This window comes from Mesocricetus auratus, unplaced genomic scaffold, assembly GCF_017639785.1.
Source record: "Mesocricetus auratus isolate SY011 unplaced genomic scaffold, BCM_Maur_2.0 Super-Scaffold_100008, whole genome shotgun sequence".
Lineage (NCBI taxonomy): Eukaryota > Metazoa > Chordata > Mammalia > Rodentia > Cricetidae > Mesocricetus > Mesocricetus auratus.
The window spans coordinates 37,122,588-37,144,115 of record NW_024429192.1 but is presented as its reverse complement, the minus strand read 5'-3'; the positions used below and the strand labels follow the sequence as shown (position 1 = coordinate 37,144,115).

The 21,528-nt window shown below is 42.7% G+C and overlaps 1 protein-coding gene across 3 annotated transcripts in view; it reads right to left on the bottom strand.

The window, feature by feature from the left end:
• The window catches only part of Nxpe3 (neurexophilin and PC-esterase domain family member 3), a 44,050-nt gene that overhangs the window by 19,570 nt on the left and 2,952 nt on the right, over window positions 1-21,528 (bottom strand). For 2 of the 3 annotated variants that reach the window (XM_040750699.1, XM_040750700.1), the window contains exon 2: window positions 17,141-17,387. In XM_040750699.1, coding sequence (XP_040606633.1) covers window positions 17,141-17,233 — 93 coding nt within the window. In that variant the 5' untranslated portion in view covers window positions 17,234-17,387. Of the gene's footprint in view, window positions 1-17,140; window positions 17,388-19,745; window positions 19,992-21,528 lie in introns of those variants that run through there. The other variant, XM_040750701.1, reaches the window with a different exon arrangement.

Below are 21,528 nucleotides of genomic sequence, written 5' to 3'. Positions count from 1 at the left end.
GAAAAGAGACACCTCCAACTCCAGCCTGTACCAAAGGTAGGAACCAACACACACTAAGGAAGTCCACACAAAGGATGCATGTTCACCCAAGGGCTCGAGCTAAGCACAGAATAGCAGAATGCTTCTGCCACCATTTTACTACAAGTCCAGACAGCACCGTTTCTTTCACCAAGCTCATCATGGCTAGAATTCAACAACAAACTGCAGACAAATTAAAATTTTTTAATTAAAAAACAAAAACAGAATTTGAAGACAGCATGCAGGAGAAGCAACGTCAGGTACAGTAGGAATGCTAGAGCTATCAGACCGGGAATTTACAACAACAGTGAATGCAGCCAGCCCAGTGGCACCATGCTTGCCTCACACGGACAAGGCCCTCAATTCACTGCTTAACCCCACGAAAGTCTAAAAAAATAATATAAAATAAATTTTAAAAGTAAGCAACTAATTCTCAGGCCAATGCCACTGATGGCTACTCTGGGCCATCACGTATGGTGGCTCCTCAGGCTGTGGGAGGTTCCAGGGACCTGCAGCAATGGGTGTGGCAGCACCTCAGGCTCTGGCCTTTACTGTCTGGAGCTGGCATAAAATGAGATTACAAAAATGATTTGTGCTCACTGCTGCTCCCTCCAGAAGCCCTGACTCTGCTTTTGCACCCAGGCAAGACTCGGGTTAAGGACTGTAACTCCTAGAAAATAATCACACTGGTATGAATGTAGAAAAAGTTTGTGAGAGCTACATATTCTGACAATCCACCATGTTAGCCTGTGGCCACTAAACATCAAAAGGCATCGTCTGGGCCACTGAGATGGCTCGGTGGGTAAAGGTGCTTGCCACCAAGCCTGATGAATTGAGTTCCATCCTCAGAACCCAGGTGGTGGAGGAAGAGAACCAATTCCTTCAAGTTATGCACAGTGGCTGGAGCACTCACACATACACACAAAATAAACAAATATACTGCTTTAAAAAAGTTTTTTCAAGCCGGGCGGTGGTGGCGCACGCCTTTAATCCCAGCACTCGGGAGGCAGAGGCAGGCAGATCTCTGTGAGTTCGAGTCCAGCCTGGTCTACAGAGCGAGTTCCAAGACAGCCTCCAAAACAATACAGAGAAACCCTGTCTCGAAAAAAAAAAAAAAAGACCATACTGAGAGTACAATGAGCTCTTTGTCCCCTAACACTGAAAACACAGGTTCAAATGCTGATCATGCAGATCATGCTCTGAGTCACACTGCAAAAGGATAAGCTACTACCACTGGCTTGGGAGCAAAACCCTATCCCAGTAGCAGAAAAAGAACAGTGTCCCCTCCCAAGCCTACTTGCATGCTGCACGGTATTTCACAAAATGGCTTCCTACGCTGGAAACATGAGGTGTGATACGGCCATCCAGGGGCACCTACACCTGAAACTCGTTCCTATGCAAGCTTTTCCTGCTTTCCTCAGACATCCTCAATATTATTTAAAGAAATTTGGTACGTTGATTTTCATGATCTCCACCCTACTTTATGGCAGAATACATCAATGCCATTATCTTTGCATGTGCAATCATGGAAGAACACTGTTTGTTATTGTTACTATTAACATTAGTATGGTATTAAGAAAGAAAATAAATGCTACAATAAGAAAAAGACAAATAAAATGAAGGTAAGAATAAAATTTTTTAATAAAGAAGTATTTGTGCGTATAAAGATTAAGGTGACTGGATGCTTCCAAAACAGGAAAGAAAGCTGGTAATCTTGTGTAAGTTATGAAGGTCTGAGTAAGTTACATAAGGCAAAAGATGTGACTTGGAGACAATATGTATGATATAATCACTGCTAAGATCAACAGTCAATACAGTGGTATCAGACCTATCTTAAATCAGTGCAGTTATTGACCTGCTCTTAGTTATCTGTCATAGGAACTTGCTTAAAGAACACAAATATGTCTCCTCAGATTCATTTTAAAGTGTTTGGTTTTTATACAGTATTTAAAATTACCACATGATTGTAAGTAACCTTAGAGTGTTCAACAACCATACTTGGAGGCCTGTACTAATGAACAAGGAATTTAAAGGGACAATATTTTGTCCTCTGCCCTCCAAGGTCTACAGGGTCCCAGGGTACTTAGGGACAGATCTCAAAATATACTAATACTATGCCAAGTCACCTGTCTCTTCTTGTTCAGTGAGGCCTTGGAAACCTCACTAGGTGAAATTTAGTCAGTGTCTAGTCTACACAGAGGAGTGACAACACACACACACACACACACAATGTCCTCGGTACTTCCAAGAGAAGCCAGTCATGCAAGCCCTTTGATGCATTCTCAGAAGACGAAACAACTGAGAAAAGGAAGGGAAGGCTCCTCTCAAGCCTGGGTGACTGACCCCTTGAGGTCCAGATCCTCAATGAACTTGACAGTAAAAAAAAGAAAGTGGTTAAATTTTGGCACCTGCATTGTGGTAAACATCCCAATAAGAAAATATAACCTAAGGTTAAAAATGATTCATGTTTCTTTAATAGTCCAAAGCATCATATTCTAGAGACATTAGACTTACATATGAGATTTTATTTGAACAACTATTTCTCACTAATGACTTTCTTTTTAATAAGAAAAATACTACCATAGTATAGGACAACAACGACTTTGGCTCAATTTCAGCACTGCAGTGATTACCTGCAGCCAAGAGAGATGGGCTCACTGTGGTTTCAAAATAAAAATCATAGGGCAGTTGGGGAAGCAGTGGAGACAAGTTCCAGGAGGTAAGGCTTGCACACCCACCTCCACTCCCCATCCAACCCAAGCCCACCCCCACCCCAGCAGCCATCTGGTCCATCCAGTGTAGACATGATCAAGGGCATCCTCATCTTCAACAGCCAGAGGAAGCTGTAGCTTTCCAAGTTCTGCCAGCCCTACAGTGAAGTTATGCAACAGCAAATCATCGAGGAGACATTCCATCTGGTATCTAAACCAGATGAGATATCTGTAACTCCCCAGGAGGATTATTAATTGAAGGATCTAACAACAAACTGGTTTATAGACATTATGCTACACTTTATTTTGTCTTCTGTGTGGACTCCTTAGAAAGTGAACTTGGCATGTTAGATCTAATCCAAGTATTTGTGGGATTAGACAAATGTTTCAAAAACGTCTGTGAGCCGGATTCAATGTTCCATGGAGACATTACTCTTGCAGAACAACCAACATGGATAAGGTTGTTAACACAAATGGGTGCCTGACAAAAAGTGAAGCAACCTGAGGCTGGCTTAGCAGACACCACAGCCCATGGTGGATCAGCTGTACAGAATAGGAGTCTCAGAGTGGGATATTACTCAGACATTAAAAAATGACATCATGAAATTTGCAGGCAAATGGGAAAAAATAGGAAAAAATCATCCTGAATGAGGCAACCCAGAAAGATAAATATGATATGTATTTGCTTATATGTGGATATTAGCCATTAAATGAATGCTACAATCCACTGGTAGACACACAGAGACTAGGAATAGAGAAAGGGTCTGGGGGACACATGGCTCTCCCTGGGAAAAGGAAATAGAATAGATTTTATAGATGGACTGGGGGTGGGGGGATGGACCAGGAGGATCAGGTGGGAAGGGGAGGTGTGGTTGGGGGAGGGAATTTGGTGAATGACAGCTAGAGATGAGGAACACTGAGGGGCTGTATGGAAACCTAGTGCAGTGGAAACCTCCTACTATAGATGAAGGCAAGCCTAATGAAGTCTCCAAATAATGGAGGAGACAGCGTCCCAACTGGCCATCTCTTGTCACCAAACAAAGCCTCCAGTAACAGGACTGGGTTACATCCAATTGAGTTATTGAACAAAGGGACCCCATGGAAATCCCCAAATAGTCCAAGCTGTTGCTAAGACAACAGGTTGCTCTCCACAAACTTTCCATTGCTGAAGCAACAAGCACACAAAATGAGCATGACGAGATCACATTGGTACTTACATAGAACCTTCACACCAACGTTCCAGTGTCTTTGGTACAAGGAGGTACTCTGCAGGCTACCAAAAGAGAAACATAAACCAACCCAGACACAAAGCCTTAAACTACAATGCTGTTCTGCCTGCAAAATATGCTAGGGCAATGGTGGCAAAAAGCTTTTGGGAGGAACCACCCATCATCTGACTTGACTTAAGGTCTACTCCATGAGAAGGAGCCAATACCTAACACTGCTTGGATGACCAAGAACCAGAGACTAAATAGCTGAGAGACCTGGGTTAAAACCAAATACTACTTATCTTAAAGAAAACAAAACAAAAGCAGTGATACAATGACTCCTAATGATAATTCATCTCTACTCACAGATCAGTGCCTTATTCAGCCATCATCAGAGAAGCTTTCTTTTGCAGCAGGTAGCAACAAATACAGAGACCCACAGGCAGAGAAAATATATTAAAAGAAAAGTGTTGTGCAGAAAATCAAAACTGATGCTGAAAAATTCCCCTTGCTATAGAATACATTTCAGGAAATGTTTCCACCTCACTTTTCCTATTTAGTTACTAAGATACCAAGGGGGTCAGATCATGTGTCCTATCCCTTAACTTGCTTTCTCTCTTGGTGTGTTTCTTGTTCCATGTGTAACCGGAAACAACCACCCAAGATCCTCTGACAGGCCAATGCAACCAAGTGTAGGAATTACCAGTCACTTAGTGCTAAGTCACCTGGCTTTCTTGCAAAGGTAGTGGGGGCGGGGGAGGTCAATCTACAACTCATCTGTATGGTTTTGTGTGCCTATAATCCCAGCACTTGGGTAGCTAACAGAGGAGCATGGCAAGTTTTAGGTCACCAGGAGCAGCACAGCAAGACCTTGTCACAAAAATAAAATTAAAGGAACGAATAAAATCAATTTGCTTTCTTTTCACAGGTGGCAGCTCTCTCCGAAACCAGTAACAAAGGTAGCTCTAGGTCTGCCATCTCTTTACATTCAGAGCCAAACTCTTCAATCCATCATAAACTACGGATTAGTGTAAGCATTGGGTACCTGACCACAACCATTTAACTTCTTGCTTGATGAATAAAAACAAAGCCATTTGCTGACCTGTTAGCTCGAAGGTGGACTTGACTGATGAAGAGATAGTTCTACATTCAGCAATGGGCAAGAGGACAGGAGAAGGCTACTGGAGCCTTGAGATTGGCACATGCACCAAATCCTATAGTAACAACTATAAATGTCCCCTGAAAACATCATAATCTCTTCTGGTAACTGCTGAAACTGCTGGGTTTTCCTTAAAAATGAAAGAAGGAAAAAAAAAAGAAATGCAAGTAACCTCTTCCAGAGAACAATGACCTTTTAAGGTCATTTCTAAAGAACAACATTCTTGTCTTTTAGACATGTACAAGGAAGCAACTACCCCATTGCTTAAACAAGCACTCTACCCATCTACCCATGAGGGAGGATGCCACAGATACAAGCCCACACTCGAAAGAGAGCAACACTAAGCAACAGAAAGACCTTGATCCCAACAGAACAATGCTCAGTCTATTTACAGACTTCCAAATGAATAACGTTCTTTAGTATTACAGCGGCTTTGAATCAAACATCTTTACTTGCAGCCAAAAGTCCCAAAATGCTAATATTATACCACACATCATCAAAGCAATCATACACAGACACTACTGGAGACCACAATATCTCAAAAGATACTGCATAGTAACAGTGACAAAAACAGACATGTGAACCAATGGAATAGGTTAGAAGACCCAGAGCAAACCTACATAACTATGATCACTTAATTCTTGACAAAAGCATCAAGAACACACACTTGGGGGAAAGACAGCCTGTTGAACAAATAATGTTGCAAGCTCGACAGACACCGCAGAAGAATGAACTTAGATCCACATCTCAACCCCGCACAGAAATCAACTCAAAGTGAATCAAAGATCATCATTTAAAACTTGAAACACTGAGAAACATAGGTAATACTCTTGAAGTTCTTGGCATAGGCAAGAAGGCCAAGGAACCAGTCCCAAGAATCAACTAATGAGATTACATGGAATTAAAAAGTTTCTGCACAGTAAAGGAAACTACTAGCAGAGTGGACAGCTTCCATATGGGATGGGAGAAAATCTCTGGCATCTATACCTCAGACAGGAGGCTCATATCTAGAACATATGAAGAACTGCAAGAATTGAACTCCAAATGCACAAAGCTGCCAATCAATAAGGGACTAATGGAATGAACAAAAGAAAAGAAGAAAATATAAGTAAAAGAAGAAACAAAAATTGCCAATTTTTCTTTTAAAGTTCAACATCCTTAGCCATTGGGGATATGCAGATTAAAACTACTTTGAGACTCTATCTCACCCCAGTCGGAAAGGCTATAGTCAGAAAGCAAATGACAATAACTGCTGGGTGTAATGGAGGAGAAACCCCTACGCACTGCCAGTGGGAATGTAAACTGATACAACTGTTATGGAAATACGTATGGAGATGGCTCAACTTTAAAAAAAATCAAATGACCAGCTAGCTACACCACTCGGGTGCATGAACCAAAGAGAACTTTATAACCTCCCATGTTTTTTGCTTCTCTGTTCACAATAGCAAGGAACTGGAACTAGTTAAGTGTCCATCATGCCCATCAACTGACGAATGGGTAATGAAAACATAGCAAATACATACAACAGAAGCTTACTTAGCTATTAAGAAAGATGAAATTGTGGCAGAAAGAAGACTCAACGGTTAAAAGAGTGCTAACTGCTCTCCCAGAGGATCCAAGTTCCATCCCCAGAACCCGCAATGGGCAGCTCACAACAGCCTGTAAGTCCAGCTCCAGGGGAATCTAATACCTTCAGCCTTCATGGCACCTGGACTCACATACACATATACACAGACACGTGTATATACACATAATTTTAAAAATAAGATAATAAGTCTTAAAAAGAAGGAGATTTGTTAAAAATGGATGCAACTGGAATGTATTAAGTGAAGTAACCCAGCCTCAGAAAGACAAAACTCCCATATGCTCTCTCATATGCAGGTCTTAACTTTTAGTATTTATATGTATGTAAATAAGGGATTGTGAGAGTGAATCTAGACTATACAAATGGGGAGTGAGGTGTTGGGGAAGTCTTATGCTAATAAAGCACTGTCTGGCCAATAGGAATCTAGATAGGTGGGGCTAGGAATCCAGGAGGATTCTGGGAAGGAGAAACACGAGAGTCAACATGTAACCGCCATGGGGGTAGGAGCCCAGAACTATTCTCCGGTAAGAGACATACTTAGATTAACAATTATGGGGTAATTACTTAAAGCAGAGCTAGCCAGTAAGAGACAAGCAAGGCCAACAGCTTCATAATGAATATAGCCTCTTGTGTGTTTATTTGGGACTGATGCGGATCTGGAACCAGGCGGGAGAGAAGGCTCCTCTCAAGGAAAGCTTCTCTTAACAGTGAGGGACCAAGGGACAGAGCAAGGATGGAGAAGAAAGGGGAGAAAGAAACAAGCTAATCAAGTACTGTTTGAAAACTGCATAGTAAAAGCTAATTCTTTGGACGTTAATAAGAAATTAAAGAATTCACCCAGAAATGAGATGGGATTAAGGGACAGAGGCTGCCAAGCTTCAGAGTCTCTGCCTTGTCACCCCACACTCATCACAACAAACGGAAGCATTTGAAATTCACAGCCAGTTCTGTCTCCTGCACCCCGTGTCCTCTTCTTTCAGTAGAAAGTAGCTAACCCCACTCCACTAAAGACTCACTGTTTCCAAGATGGGAATTGCCTTTCATCACTGGCTACTGCCACCTCCCTTCCTCATTGTCATTGGGGCTATTCATTCGGATAACTAGAGCTTCTAACTAGCATTCAGTCCAGAAGTTTCCAAAAATGCATCAGGACTAAGAGGGACTTTCCTAACACTTTTTCCTGACTATAATAACCCTAACAGTCTGCTTGCCTGTCTGTCTGTCTGTCTGTGTGTCTCTGTCTCTGTCTCTCTTTCTTTCTCTCGCTTTCCCCCTCCCTCCCCTCTCCTCCTCACCCATCCAAGAGCTATAGATTATCTTTTTTTTCTCTATTATTATACTCAATGTGTTTGATGTAGTAAAAACTAACATGGGTGCAAACATACCCACGTTAAGGTGCTAAAATCCATTCCTTTCCATAGTCTTGCAGGGTGGGCTGCAAGTCCCTTCTTACACAGAATATTTTTCTTTTCAAGACAGGGTTTCTCTGTGGTTTTGGAGGCTGCCCTGGAACTCGTTCTTATAGACCAGGCTTGTCCCAAACTCACAGAGATTCGCCTGCCTCTGCCTCAAGCACTGGAATTAAAGGTGTACGCCACCACCGCCTGGCTGCAGTCCCTTCTTTTAGCCTTCTGTACGTCAACCTTCTAGATTCCAACCTCCTTCCACCTTTCTACCCTCTCCCCACTCCACTAGCAAGAATTCCCTAGCAACTCACTCTTCCCTAGCAAAGACCTCTGCTACCCAACAGCATCTTGCCCCTGCCCTCTTCCATGAGGAGAAGGCATACGGCTCCCACTACATCACTAGTAATAAAATAACAAGACACTCACAAGGGACATGCATCCCATCCTGCCCAGGGTCCTGTGTTCCATCTGTGTTCTACCCCCTTTCTCTCCTTCTCCAGTATTATTTCTCCCCCACCCCATTACAGTTTACAGACTGAGCCCCCCTGCCCCAGTCTGTAAAAAGCAACTTTAAACAATAAGGCCCAAATGTATTAAATTACGGCTTTTCCAGACATTGAACATGAGACTGTAAAGAAGTGTAATGACCTCATAATTACCTTTTCTTCCTGTAAAGGTTCCAGACTGATGCACAGAAGGGGATAAAAGGACGGAATTGCCTAAGTCGAAGAAATGGAACTGAAGAGTGTTGTATTAAAAAGCCAAACAGGGTTGGGAAGATGGCTCTCTGTGTTTAAAAAAAAAAGATCATTTTCCACCCAAGCCTGAAGACCCTGAGTTTGTCTCCAGGACCCCCCCCAAAAAAAAGAAAAAAAGAAAAGATAAAAGCAAGATGTAGTAATAGCGAAAGTAAATTAACCACAGTGAGACGGGAGGTGGAGACAGAAAAAAAAATCTGCTGAAAGCTAGCCTGCAGTATAAAGAACAGTGAGACCCTGCCTCAAAACAAAGTAGAAAATGGACTCCCAAAAGTTGTTCTCTGACTTCACACACACACACATACACACACACACACACACACACACACACACACAATTTAAGACAAATTACGATGAGAATTTACAGGCCATAGTAACAGCTTTAGAAAGAGAAAATGTGCCACGCAAAGACTGGAACATTCAGCAGAGCACATAAAAGATGAGCACGTATAAGAGACTGGAAGACTCTGGGCAATGGTGGTGCACACCTTTAATTCCAGCACTCAGGAGGCTCTGCAGGAGGATGTCTGCAAATTTGAGGCTAGCCTGGTCTACAAAGCAAGTTCCAGGACAGCCAGGGCTGTTGTTACACACAGAAATCCTGTCTGAAAAAAAAAAAAACAAAAGATAAAAATAAAAAAGAGAGAAACTGCAATACCAGAGACTTCACAAAGAACCACGTGAAGGTATGAGGGAGAACAGTAACCCAAGCTCACATGGGGCCAGGAGCAAAACTTGTTCCCACCGCCTAGACTGAAACCCCTTATTCACAGCTGTGGGGCAGGCTGCTCAGAACAGTCTTAATGGACGTGTCATGTGAACACCGTGCAGAGGCCTGGAACAAAAAGAACTCACAGCAGCAACCGCCATGCGCTCGTCAGGAGGGCTCAGCGAAATCAGGAATGTGCTGTTCTGTCGCCACTGCCCCATGTAATGCCACTAGTCTGGACCCAAGAAGAACTCTGCCTTCCTGGGCTGCAACTGTACTAACAAAATGTCTCAGACTCAAGTAGGCGTTTTTCTCCCTACAGTTCTGCCAGCTGTCTGAGATCAGAGGGAGGGCATGGTTAGGTTCTGGAAATTTTCCTCTCTCCACCTTCCAGAAGGCCACAGTTTACGGGCACAACCTTTCCTTAACTACTCTCTTTTCCTTATCCTAAAAGAGCATTAATCTCACAAGGACCCCTCACAACAAATTACAAATTTAACTTTCTCCCCAATGTCCCACCCCGAATGTCATCACACTGAAGGTTTGTGCTTCAACATTTGACTACTAGGGGTAGGGGCCACAAAGAAACTCTCCTTTCCAGGTCTAGCCATTGCCACAAAAATCTCCAAGAAATTTCCAACTGATTAGGACCGGAGAGAAAGTGGGAGCCAACGAAGCCACAAGCCTGAGTGTCAATCTCCTTCTTCAGCATCAGACTGATAGTCCAGCAGGTGTGTGGTAAGGACAGTACTACAACTCCAAAATAACTGACACAGAGGAGGGCATTCACAGAATGTCCACGGACTATGACATCAGTACCCTTTCCATCATTAATGGGGACAAGTGAGTCCTGGCCGTTTCTAGGAAAACTGATACTGACAAGGTACGAGGGTCAATACTGCCTATCAACTTGAGGATCTAGGGTCACTTAGGAGACACACCTGCAGCCGTGTCTGCTCGAGAGTTTCCAGACTGGGTTAACTGAGGTGGAAGACCTGCTGTAAGTGTGGTGGACACCTCTCCCTGGGCTACCTCACTAGAACAGCCCCAACAAAACTGCAAAAGAAGCGTCAGCAGAACTAGATGCCAACAGGGGATTTGGCCTCTTTGACTAATCACCAAAAAGCAACCAATTCAGCTAATATTTATTTGCGAAGCAAGAAATAAAGATTTCTCTCCTTAAAAAAAAAAGCAAACTTAGTAAAAACTCTAAACACAAATCCAAGACCTTACACACTCCAAGTAAATGCCAGAGCACATCAATGTCAAAGTGATCAGAGCTCTTCCAGAGGTCCTGAGTTCAATTCCCAACACCAACAACCATCTATAATGAGATCTGGTACACTCTTCTGGCATGTATATACATAATAAATAAATAAATCTTAAAAAAACAAGAACAAGTGACAGCTCATGCTGATGAGGATGTGAAACAAGAGGAATATTCCAACATTGCCAGTGGGAGGGTAAACTTATACAGCCACTCTGAAAATCAATATGGCAGTTCCTCAGAAAATTGGGAATCAATCTACCTCAGGACCCAGGTATCACACTCCTGGGCATATACCCAAAGGGCGCTCTATCCTACCACAAGGACACTTGCTCATAGTGGCTCTATTCAAAAAAGCCAAAAGCTGGAAACAAACTAGATGTCCCTCAACTGAAGAATGGATAGAGAAAATGTGGTACATGTACACAATGGAGTATTACTCAGCCATTAAAAAGACAATGACAACATGAAATTTGCAGTCAAATTGATGGAACTAGAAAAAGTATCTTCCTGAGTGAGGTAACCCAGACCCAGCAAGACAAACATGGTATGTACTCACTTATAAGAGAACATTAGCTGTTAAGTAAAGGACAGAGTCCTGCGACAATCCACAGACCCAGAGAGGCTAAGTAACAAGTAGAGTTCAATGCGGGGGGATTGGGGATGCATTGATCTCCCTGGAAAGGAAAAATAGAATAGATTTTTGTGGTTGGACTTGCGGATGGGAACAGCAGGGATTAGGCAGGGAGTGGGTGGAGGGAAAAAGTACTGGGAAAGATAACTGGAATTGGGGGGGGTCCTGGGGGTCACTGTGGAAACCTAATGCAGTAGAAACTCCCTGGAAACTATGACAGTTACCCTAGTGAAGGCTCCTGGTAATGGGGGATACAGAGGCTGAGTCAGCTATCTTCTATAACCTGGCAAGGCACACCAACCCAACCACAAAACCTTCAACCTACAATCTGTCCTGCCTACAAGATGTGCTGGGGTGCAGAGATTCTGGGTGTGGCCAACCAATGGCTGGTCCCAGAGACCCAGGATAAAACCAAACACGACTGAAAAAAATGAGTGAAATGGTTCCTAATGACACTCTGCTATACTCATGGATAGGTGCTTGACCCAGTCATCGTCACAGAGGCTTCACCCAACAACTGATGAGAGCAGACACACAGATCCACAACCAAACACGAGGGGGAGGCAGGGAATCCAACAAAAGAGGGGGAGGAAGACTTGCAGGAGCCAGAGGGATCAAGGATACCCCAATAACACAAGCCACAGAATCAACAAAGCAGGGCATATAGGGGCTCATGGAGATTAAAGTGACAATCACAGAACTGGTATGGGTCTAAGCTAGGTCCTCTGCATACAAGTTATGGTTATGTGGCTGAGTGTCCTTGTGGGAATCCTAACATTGGGAAGAGAGGGGTGTCTCTGACTTTTTTTTTTTTTGCCTGCTTTGGGACCCTTTTCCTCCTACTGGGTTGCTTCATGCACTCCTGATATGAGGGTTTGTTCCTAGTTGTATTGTAACTTGTAATGCCATGTTCAGTGATATCTCTGGGAGGCCTATTCTCTTTTTTTTTTAAGGGAAACACAGAAAGAACAGAAATGGGGAGATGGTAGGTTGGGGGAGGAACTCGGAGGAGGGGAGGGAGGGGAACCTTCAGTTGGGATGTAATGTATAAGAGAAGAATTTTTTAAAAAATCAAACCAAAAAGAAAAACTGTACCACAATGACAATTGCCTCTGAGCAGCAAGCCTTTGGCTGGGCAGGAAGCAGTTGTTGAGTCTTGGAAGGTTATCAGTTACGAAGACAGTTATATAACTCATTTTGGCTCCTCATATGCTCAAAGACCACCCGGCATGAGGTGATCTGGGGAGAGCACAGTGAATTCCTTTCCTCTAGCAACATAAAGCCAATGTCAAGGCCATTATCAGGCAATTCACTGCTGGGAGACACTCTTCCTGACATACATACAATTGCTTTTAGTATACACTCTGCATCCCGATGGCTACAGATGCTAAATGTAGAAAACCATGCAGGAGTGAACCAGGCTGCAGAAGTGGCCAAGGTTCCAGCAACCTGGAGTGTACCTGCCTATTCCAAGGAGCCAGACTACTCAGCAGGAACTGGTGCTGGGTTTACAAGTTAGGAGTGATGTCCTGTGTTTCCTACAGATGTCTGGGGCAGACAGGTGAGTAGATGTGTTTCCTACAGATGACTGGCAGCACACGTTAGAAGTCCTGTGTGTTTATTCCCAGCACTTGAGAGGCAGAAGTAGGTGGATCTCTGTGAGTTCGAGGCCAGCCTGGTCTACAGAGTGGGTTCCAGGACAGCCTCCAAAACAATACAGAGAAACCCTGTCTCGAAAAACCAAAAATAAAAAAATAAAAAGAAGTCCTGTGTGGTGACATAGAAGCACACAGAGGTGTGTCAGTTTTCTGTCACTGCGACTAAACACCTGAGAAAATAACTCACACTTTGTGAGGTTTCAGTCCAGACCTGTGGGAAAGCAGAGGGACGTGATGGGCACGGCGTGGGACAACAAAGCTACTCACCTCGAGGCAGCAAAAAGAAGGAAGCAAAATGCACATCTCATTGGCTTTCCCCTGTGACTCACTACCTCCAATTCGGCCCCACCTTCAAAAGCCTCCACCACCTCCCAATTGCAAAGTATGCTGTGACTCTGTCACCCGGACACTCTGAGGACAAGGTGAGAGTCCTCTTGGTATAATTATTTCCGCAAAGCATTGATGCATTTGGATGAAGACTTGAACGAAAGAATGAGCTTTTTAAGATCCAAACTGAAACAGAAGCCATGGGATCACACAGAATAGAATTTAAGAGTCCACAAGACAGTGCCATTTAAGTTCAGTCTGAACGAAGAGCAGAAGTTACCAAAGATGGGGCAACAGAGAACAAAGAACTCTTCATTTTGCAAATGAAAAACTTAAGAACATGTGATGAAGGGAACTATAAATCCCAGATATGGAACTGTGGAGACACAAGACCAGTTTAACAAGAACTTCCCAAACCACTGAGTTTCAGCTTTAACATCTGAGCAATGAGGCTGCCTACATCTCATGATGGTTACATGCCCTAGTTCTGATAAAGGAAGTGGCATCAACAATAAAGAGTACGGGATTCCCAGTCAGAAAAGCATGCGACTTGCTTTTCTGCACCATCTTGTGAACCTAAGTAGTGAGCTGTTCTGGAACTCACTCTGTAGACCAGGCTGGTCTCAAACTCACAGAGATCCGCCTGCCTCTGCCTCCCGAGTGCTAGGATTAATGATGTGTGACACCAATGCCCAGCAGTTTTTATCATTCGTAAAGACAATGTTAAAACAATTTTTAAACAATGGGGGTTATAACATGCAAAGTAAAGTGTATGTTAACAGCACAAAAATCACAGAGGAGGAATGAATATTCATTGTGGCAAAGTGCATGAGGTGAAATACCATTTGACCACAGAGTGTGATACTAAATATGTATACTGTAAGCCCCAAAAGAAATAACAGACTCATTGATAAGAACCCCCCCAGAAAGATAAAATGGATTAATAATTTCTCAATGTGAAGCAAAACAGAAAAGGGGAAGCGAATAAGAAGAATATGAACAACAAAATGGTGTAACCATAACCCTCTCAACAAATACATTAAATACAAAGAGTCTAAACATCCCAACTAAAAAGAAAAAAGTTAAGGGTGCATGACGATTCACAGATGTAGTCCCAGCATTTGGGAGCCTGAGGCATAAGTATTGCCAAGACCTTGAAGCTGTGTTGGCTGTATAGCAAGTGTCATTACAGTCTGGACTGTAGAATGAGATCCTATCCAGGAATGGAACTTGTGATTCATGTTACAGCATAGATGAATCTTGAGAACTTTACACTAACAGAAATAAGCCAGTCACAAAATATCCTATGATCCTGTTAGTGCAACATCTAGACTCATGAAATTCATAGACAGAAAACTGATAATTAGATGACAGATGCTGAGGGAGAGGAAGAAATGGAGCATTGTTTAACAGATCCAGAATTTCAGTCTTGGAAGCCAAAAATGAAGTACCAGAGACAGACAGTAGAGTAGCCGCACAAAGTGAATATGCTTAATTCCACTGAAATGGATGCTTCGATTGCCTGGGGCTGGGGAGATGGCTCTTGTCACCCGAGGCTAAGAACCTAAGTTTAAATCCCCAGAACCCATGCGAAGCCAAATGCAATAGCAGGTGTCTGTTATCCCAGCACTCCTACAGTGAGATGGGAGGTGGAGACAAGAAGACCACAGTGTACCCAGTTACCCGGTGAAGAACAACAAGGAGACCCTGTCTCACACAAAGTGCAAGGCAAGGACCAGTATCCAACATTGTCCTCTCACATCAATACGCATGTGTGGCAAGCAGCATTTACACTCAACATAAACACACAGAGAGAGAGAGAGAGAGAGAGAGAGAGAGAGAGAGAGAGAGAGAGTTCTTTAAAAAAATCAAAAGGTATTATGAGTTCTGTGTTATGTTATCATATCTAGATGAATATTTATAACTGACAGCTCCCAGGTGGAAAGTACCTGCCTTGCCTACAGCAAAACATGAGAACAGTGTAAGCAGATAAAAGACATCAATTCCTAGATGTTATGCTTAATCTCCAAGATGGTAATCTTGGACAGAATCACTTTATGCTCTTCAAAGTACCCAATGGCTTGCAAAAACCATGGAGGGCTCTGTGTCCATTTTACAGTGAGGATTCTGCTACACAACAGAAAGCAACTTCCAGTGGGAAAAACAAAACGACCTATGGCTTAGCCTCTAGAAATTCTTGTGCTAACCCGAAGAAGCGAAGAAATGCCTTGCTTAGCTAAGACTAGCATCCTAAAAAGTCACCACAAGCAACAAAATAAAAGGGCTACCATCTTTTCTGTAGAAACCGCTCAATCAGTTTGGTCATATATGTGTCCAGCAGAGGGAGTCGGGCTAGCATCTCTCAAGCACTTGTGAGGAGCTCAGGGCTCCATGTTCCCTGTCCTTCAGCCTGTGGCCAGGCTTCATGGTCCCCTCCTTTGGGAAGCCCTACCTCCCTTACTCTAAAGCATGAAGCAGCCGCTGTCCTGACTCCCCATGGAAAAAGGGGCGCACTGACGATTTGGCTGGTGCCCTGATGCCCCATCAACGCCACCCCAGTGTCAGCTGCAAGGCTAGTTAAAGCAGTCCCCGGGAGCCTAGGCCCCAGAAGCTCTGGTTTCACTGTATGGGGTGCAAAAGCTGGAGTTAATGGGGTCAAGCTGACCAGGTGCTCTCTGCCTATACCTAGTTGGAGGCCAGCCTGTGGTTGTGACTAAGTAGGGGAAGGGAGACCTCCAACTTCCTTTCTTTTCTTTTCAGCACTTTCACAAGAACTACCAGTCATGATTACTACATTATCCAATTATGATTATTACCTGTGGTTGTAGGTACCATCATTTTTTTCTTTTACTGAAAACAGATTTAAAAATCTGTTTGAAAATTTGTATAAAATATATTCTGATTAGAGTACCTCCCACCCCTCCCAGTTTACTCCCCACCTTCCCTCTCACCCAGAACCACAACATTTCTGTCTCTCCTTAGGAAACACACAGACACCTAACGAATAATAATAAAACAAAAATAAACCTTGGGAACCTAATACATTCTTAATCCAAAACACCAAAATCTGAAATACTCCAAAGCCCAAACTTGAAGTGTTCATGTTGGAGCACATATCTGACTTCAAGATTTTTGAATTACACATATTCAGTCAGTAAAGACTATGTAAAACTCCCAAATCCTACCCCAGGGTGCAAATGTGCTTTAATTCCAGCACTTAAGAGACAGAGGTAGGTGGACCTCTGTGAGTTCAAGGCCAGCCTGATCTATAGAGTGAGCTCTAGGGCAGCCAGAACTATAACACAGAGAAACCCTGACTTGAAAAACCAAAGAGGGTGAAGGTGTCAGGCAGATCTCTGAGCTTGAGGTCAGCCAGGGCTACATAGTGAGACTCTGCCTCAAAACAAATAAATAAGTTTATGATATTTATGAACTAAATGAACCTCCCTTCTCTGTAAATAAAACAAAAAGTTGTAGAGGACAACACATTCTATCTAGTCTAAGCATTTCATATAACTATGCTCTGTATTTTTCCACATACACTCAGATGTGAGCGCCACAGTAGACGCCACTCCTTCGTCCCTAGTGACTGGTGCAGCAGATGGATACTAGAGATACTCAAATCCACACCACAGCAATGGAAAGATGCCTTTTGACCTCAGGCTACTGAGGCCCAAACCCCCCGGATCCGAGCACTCACCTCCACCTGGGTGACATTGACGACCAACGCCACCACCATTAGCACTGCAAACAGACAGCATAAGACTCGTAGTCTGAAGAAAATGGTCCACATTGTCCAGCTGTGTCTTGATGACCCATGGCCGACACCATGCTACTTCCACCTTCAAAGCTCCATGTCGTCCTCTGTTCTGAGCTGAGCGTGGATGATCGTTCAGTTTAATTTGCATCTGTTCTGCCAGCAAGCTTAGAGTTCTGTAGAGGAGGGACTGCAACGATTCAAGAGGCATATTTTTCATCAATAAACAAGAAAAATGAAAGTCTCACCAACTGCAATAGAAAGAAAAGTCCATTTCCTTCCCTGGGCCTTCTCCTAGGTCCAGTCACAAAGACAAAGCCTGGGAACAGTAATATCTTTTCTTGTTTGGTTGGGGTTTTTGTTTGGTTGGTTGGTTTTGGTTTTGGGGGGGTTTTGGGGGGGTTGTTTTGGTTTTTGTTTTGTTTTGTTTAGTTTTTCAAGACAGAGTATCTCTGTGTAGCTTTGGAGGCTGTCCTGGAACTAGCTTTTGTAGACCAGGCTGGACTCGAACTCACAGAGATCCGCCTGCCTCTGCCTCCTGAGTGCTGGGACTAAAGGCAGTATGTCACTACTGCCTGGTGGGAACAGTAATATCTTATCTGTAGGTAACTGTTTCAGTTTCCTTTTCCAACTCCAGGCTTCTATGAAGAGATGCTAATAATTACCTTATTAACTATTTAGCTTATAATTTTAATAGAAAAAATCTTCAAACCCAGAAATTATGAAATAAAAGTCCACATTAAATTTCTAGAGTTCTAAGTAAAATCACCTCGCTTCCCTTATAGATTAATAATATAACAACATCACCATGTTCATTAGATGTAAAGAGTGTTAGGAAGGGACTTGTGTTTTTACAAAGAGCTCCATGACACTGCGTGAACCATCCTGACCCTCTGGAAAGCCAGAACACCATAATCTCCCCAGCAAGAAACCAGGCAACCTTTGAGTTTATAGCTAGTTCTTTTGTCCTGCAGCAAAGTGACAAGGTGTAGGAAGAAATACACCTGCCCTGAAAATGTGGGGAAGACACTTAGCTTAAAGAGTTTGTAGAGGTCCTGATTCCTTTATCCCAGATGCTTAGGGGAAAGGAGTAGAGTCCCATAACAAATTCAAAATGATCTTTCCAGTTGCTGGTTTTATGTTGCTGTTACTGTTGGGGAGGAGGTGTTGCAAATCAATAATGATTTTAATTATTTTCTCATGCTGATAGACATAATTTTATAACATTTGTAAAATTGTCATAACCTCTCTTTTGATAGCAGGGAACAGAAATCTGCGCATCTTATTTTTATAGAAAAATAGGCAAAAAGAATATTACAAGCTGGGTGGTGGTGGCACACACCTTTAGTCCCGGCACTTGGGAAGGCAGATCTCTGTGAGTGTCAGGAAAGCCTGGTCTACAGAGTGAGTTTTACAACAGCCAGGGAGGTTACAAAGAGAATCTGTCTCAAAAATGAGACAAAAAAAAGCAAAAGGAGGAGAAGAAGAAGAAGAAGAAGAAGAAGAAGAAGAAGAAGAAGAAGAAGAAGAAGAAGAAGAAGAAGAAGAAGAAGGAAGAAGACACAAAAATTTCCAGAAGGAAAAACCAAGAAACATTTGCTCTAGTCTCTTTTCTTCTAAAAAACAAAAATGACAATTCAGTAGAAAACATATCAATTTCTATAGAGAATCTATTTTTTTCTTGTGTACCATGGGAACTCCTGGTGCAAGAATGGGTTAATTTTTATATTAGTATAAGGACATTTTGCTACTTTCTATAAAAACAAAAATTGAAGCACACAAATTGATGATGTGTTATGGCTTTAGACCCCAGATATGTAGGTACTGGAAGCGCCAACAAGCAATCTAGTTAATTATTAAACTTTTCTAGAAAAAGTCTTGAAGGAGAGCAAGAGTTCTCTCTCATCCATGGTCATATTCTCTCTCCCTCCACCCCCTCCCCTCACCCCCACCCCACACCCTCTGTTTCTGCTGTACACTTCCACCAAGGGACGTATGGAAAGGAAGTAATTGTTTCTGTTTCAAAACAGAAAACTTCAAAGTGAAGTTTCCTGTTGAGGGACTTCTTTATTCATATTCCAGCTCTGTCAGCCTTTACTTTTGCTCTCTGCAAATGAATTTTCTTTAGACCTTAGTAAGTCAACCCCTTGGCTGGTGCTGCCTAAATATATATGCCTACATCTTGAGGCTTGGGCACTTTGGCATTGCCTGCTTTGAAGCCCTTGTTAGTGTTTACTTATATTCATTTTTATCTTCATTTTTTTATTGTATTGCCCTGAAATTCAGACTTAAGTTGACATCATCTCCTGAACTTTGAAGAGGCACAGGCAGTCCTGATTAATCTACATTATCATCTATTACTTAAAATTTCTATAATTTTAATTTTTTAATTTACATTTGTGTTTGTGCCACAGCGCTCGTGTGGAGGTCAGAGGACAACGTAACAGAGTCAGCTCTCTCCTTCCACCATGTGGGTCCTGGGAACTGAACTTAGGGCACTGACGCCGAAGGCAAGGATCCTTCCCTGATGAGCCTGGTCAGCCCTCACCTGTTTTATTGGACATCTTCTCCACTGGCTACTGTGACGGATCTTTTCTCTCCTCAGTTGTTTTGATGTTGCCCTGGAAAGCCTGATGGGAATTGCTCTCCTTACTGTGTAGAGCCGGGACAGAAATAATTGCATTTCACAACTCCAGTCTCTCCTGCTTCTGAACAATTCCCTGGCATGCTCCAGTGGAGGCCTCAGCTCTGCACTGACACTGGCGGTGTTTCCAGTCTCTGTGCCAGAGCTGATAAAGGCTTGTTTACAGTACCCACTGCTCCAGTAGCCTGTGGCTGGACACCAAACACACGACTATAGACCTTAGGGAGAGAAAGTGTATACACTTAGAAACAAGTAAGAGATATTGTTTAGTGTAAGCCCAGGGGTGTTGCTACCTTCAACAGTTAAGCTCTTCGTCTATAAGAAAGAAATGATTATTCCTTAAAAAATGGGCCAGTGAGATGACTCAGCAGGTAAAGGTGCTTTCTGGCAAGCCCAACAGTCTGTGTTTGATCCCCATGATCCACAAGGTAGAAGCAGAGAACTGACCAGTAGAAGTTGTCCTTGAACTCCCATATGTGGGTCATGGTACACACACACACACACACACACACACACACACACACACACACACACACACACAAAGGAAGGAGGAGGGGGATAATAAATGTAAAGACAAGCACATTAAGTGCTATACCGTCCATATGACTCAGGAACAATAAAGTCTGAGTGACATATAGCAAAAGTAGCACACATATTGAATGAAAAATCCCCAAAACAATATATATACATATATGAATACATAAATGACATTTGACACAGGTAAACAGAGAGGTACCTGTATTTTGCTCTCAAGGACAGTTTCTCAGAGGGTAGACACACATCAAAGATGGAAGAGTTTGAAGTAGCTCACAGTAACTCAAATGCATCATCACTCCCTTCAACTTTCTGCTGGACCTAGAAGCCCCTTATTCCCACAGTCGTCTACTGCACCTGTCTGGGCCATTCCCATCCCACAGGAACCATGTTAACCCTCCCCCAGTCTAGCTGCAGAAAGGAAACAAGACTTCTCAGAATCCCACTGCACTTGTTTTCAGCTACTTACTCTTTGTGTTTCTAACCGCTCCACACATCTACCAGTCATGACTATACTTGAAAAAAAAATAAAGAAGTAAAGATGTGAGAGATAGCTCAGTCGTTAATATTGACTGCTCTTCCAGATGGACCCAAGTTCAATACCCAGTATCCACATGGCAGCTAACAACTGTCTGTAACTCAAGATCTGTGATACTGTCACACAGACATGCATACAGGCAAAACACCAATGCACATAAAATAAAAATGAATAAATTTTAAAAATTAAAAAATAAGCTACATATCAGAATAAAAGCAACTTAATGATAATACTTCTTATTTTTTTCTTTTTTGACAGGTGTTTTTGTTGTTGTTATTTGAGTTATGATCTTACTATGTAGCCCTTGGCTAGCCTGAAACTCACTATGCAGCCAGGTTTGCCTAGAACTCATAAAGATCCAGCTGCCACTGCTTCCCAGGTGCTTGGGGTTAAAGGCATGCACCACAGTGCCTGGCCTAATACTTTATGTTTTCAATTCTCCCACAGTATTATCTCTTTACATGATACATATTGATTCAATAAAAAAAATATTACAGAGGTCCATTCTGTAACACACTGTACCGAGGACCAGAAATTCCCTTTTAAAAATTGACATTCATATTACAGTGAGTTAGTTCCCTTGTTGAAGAGGAATGTGGGACGGGATATAAGTAA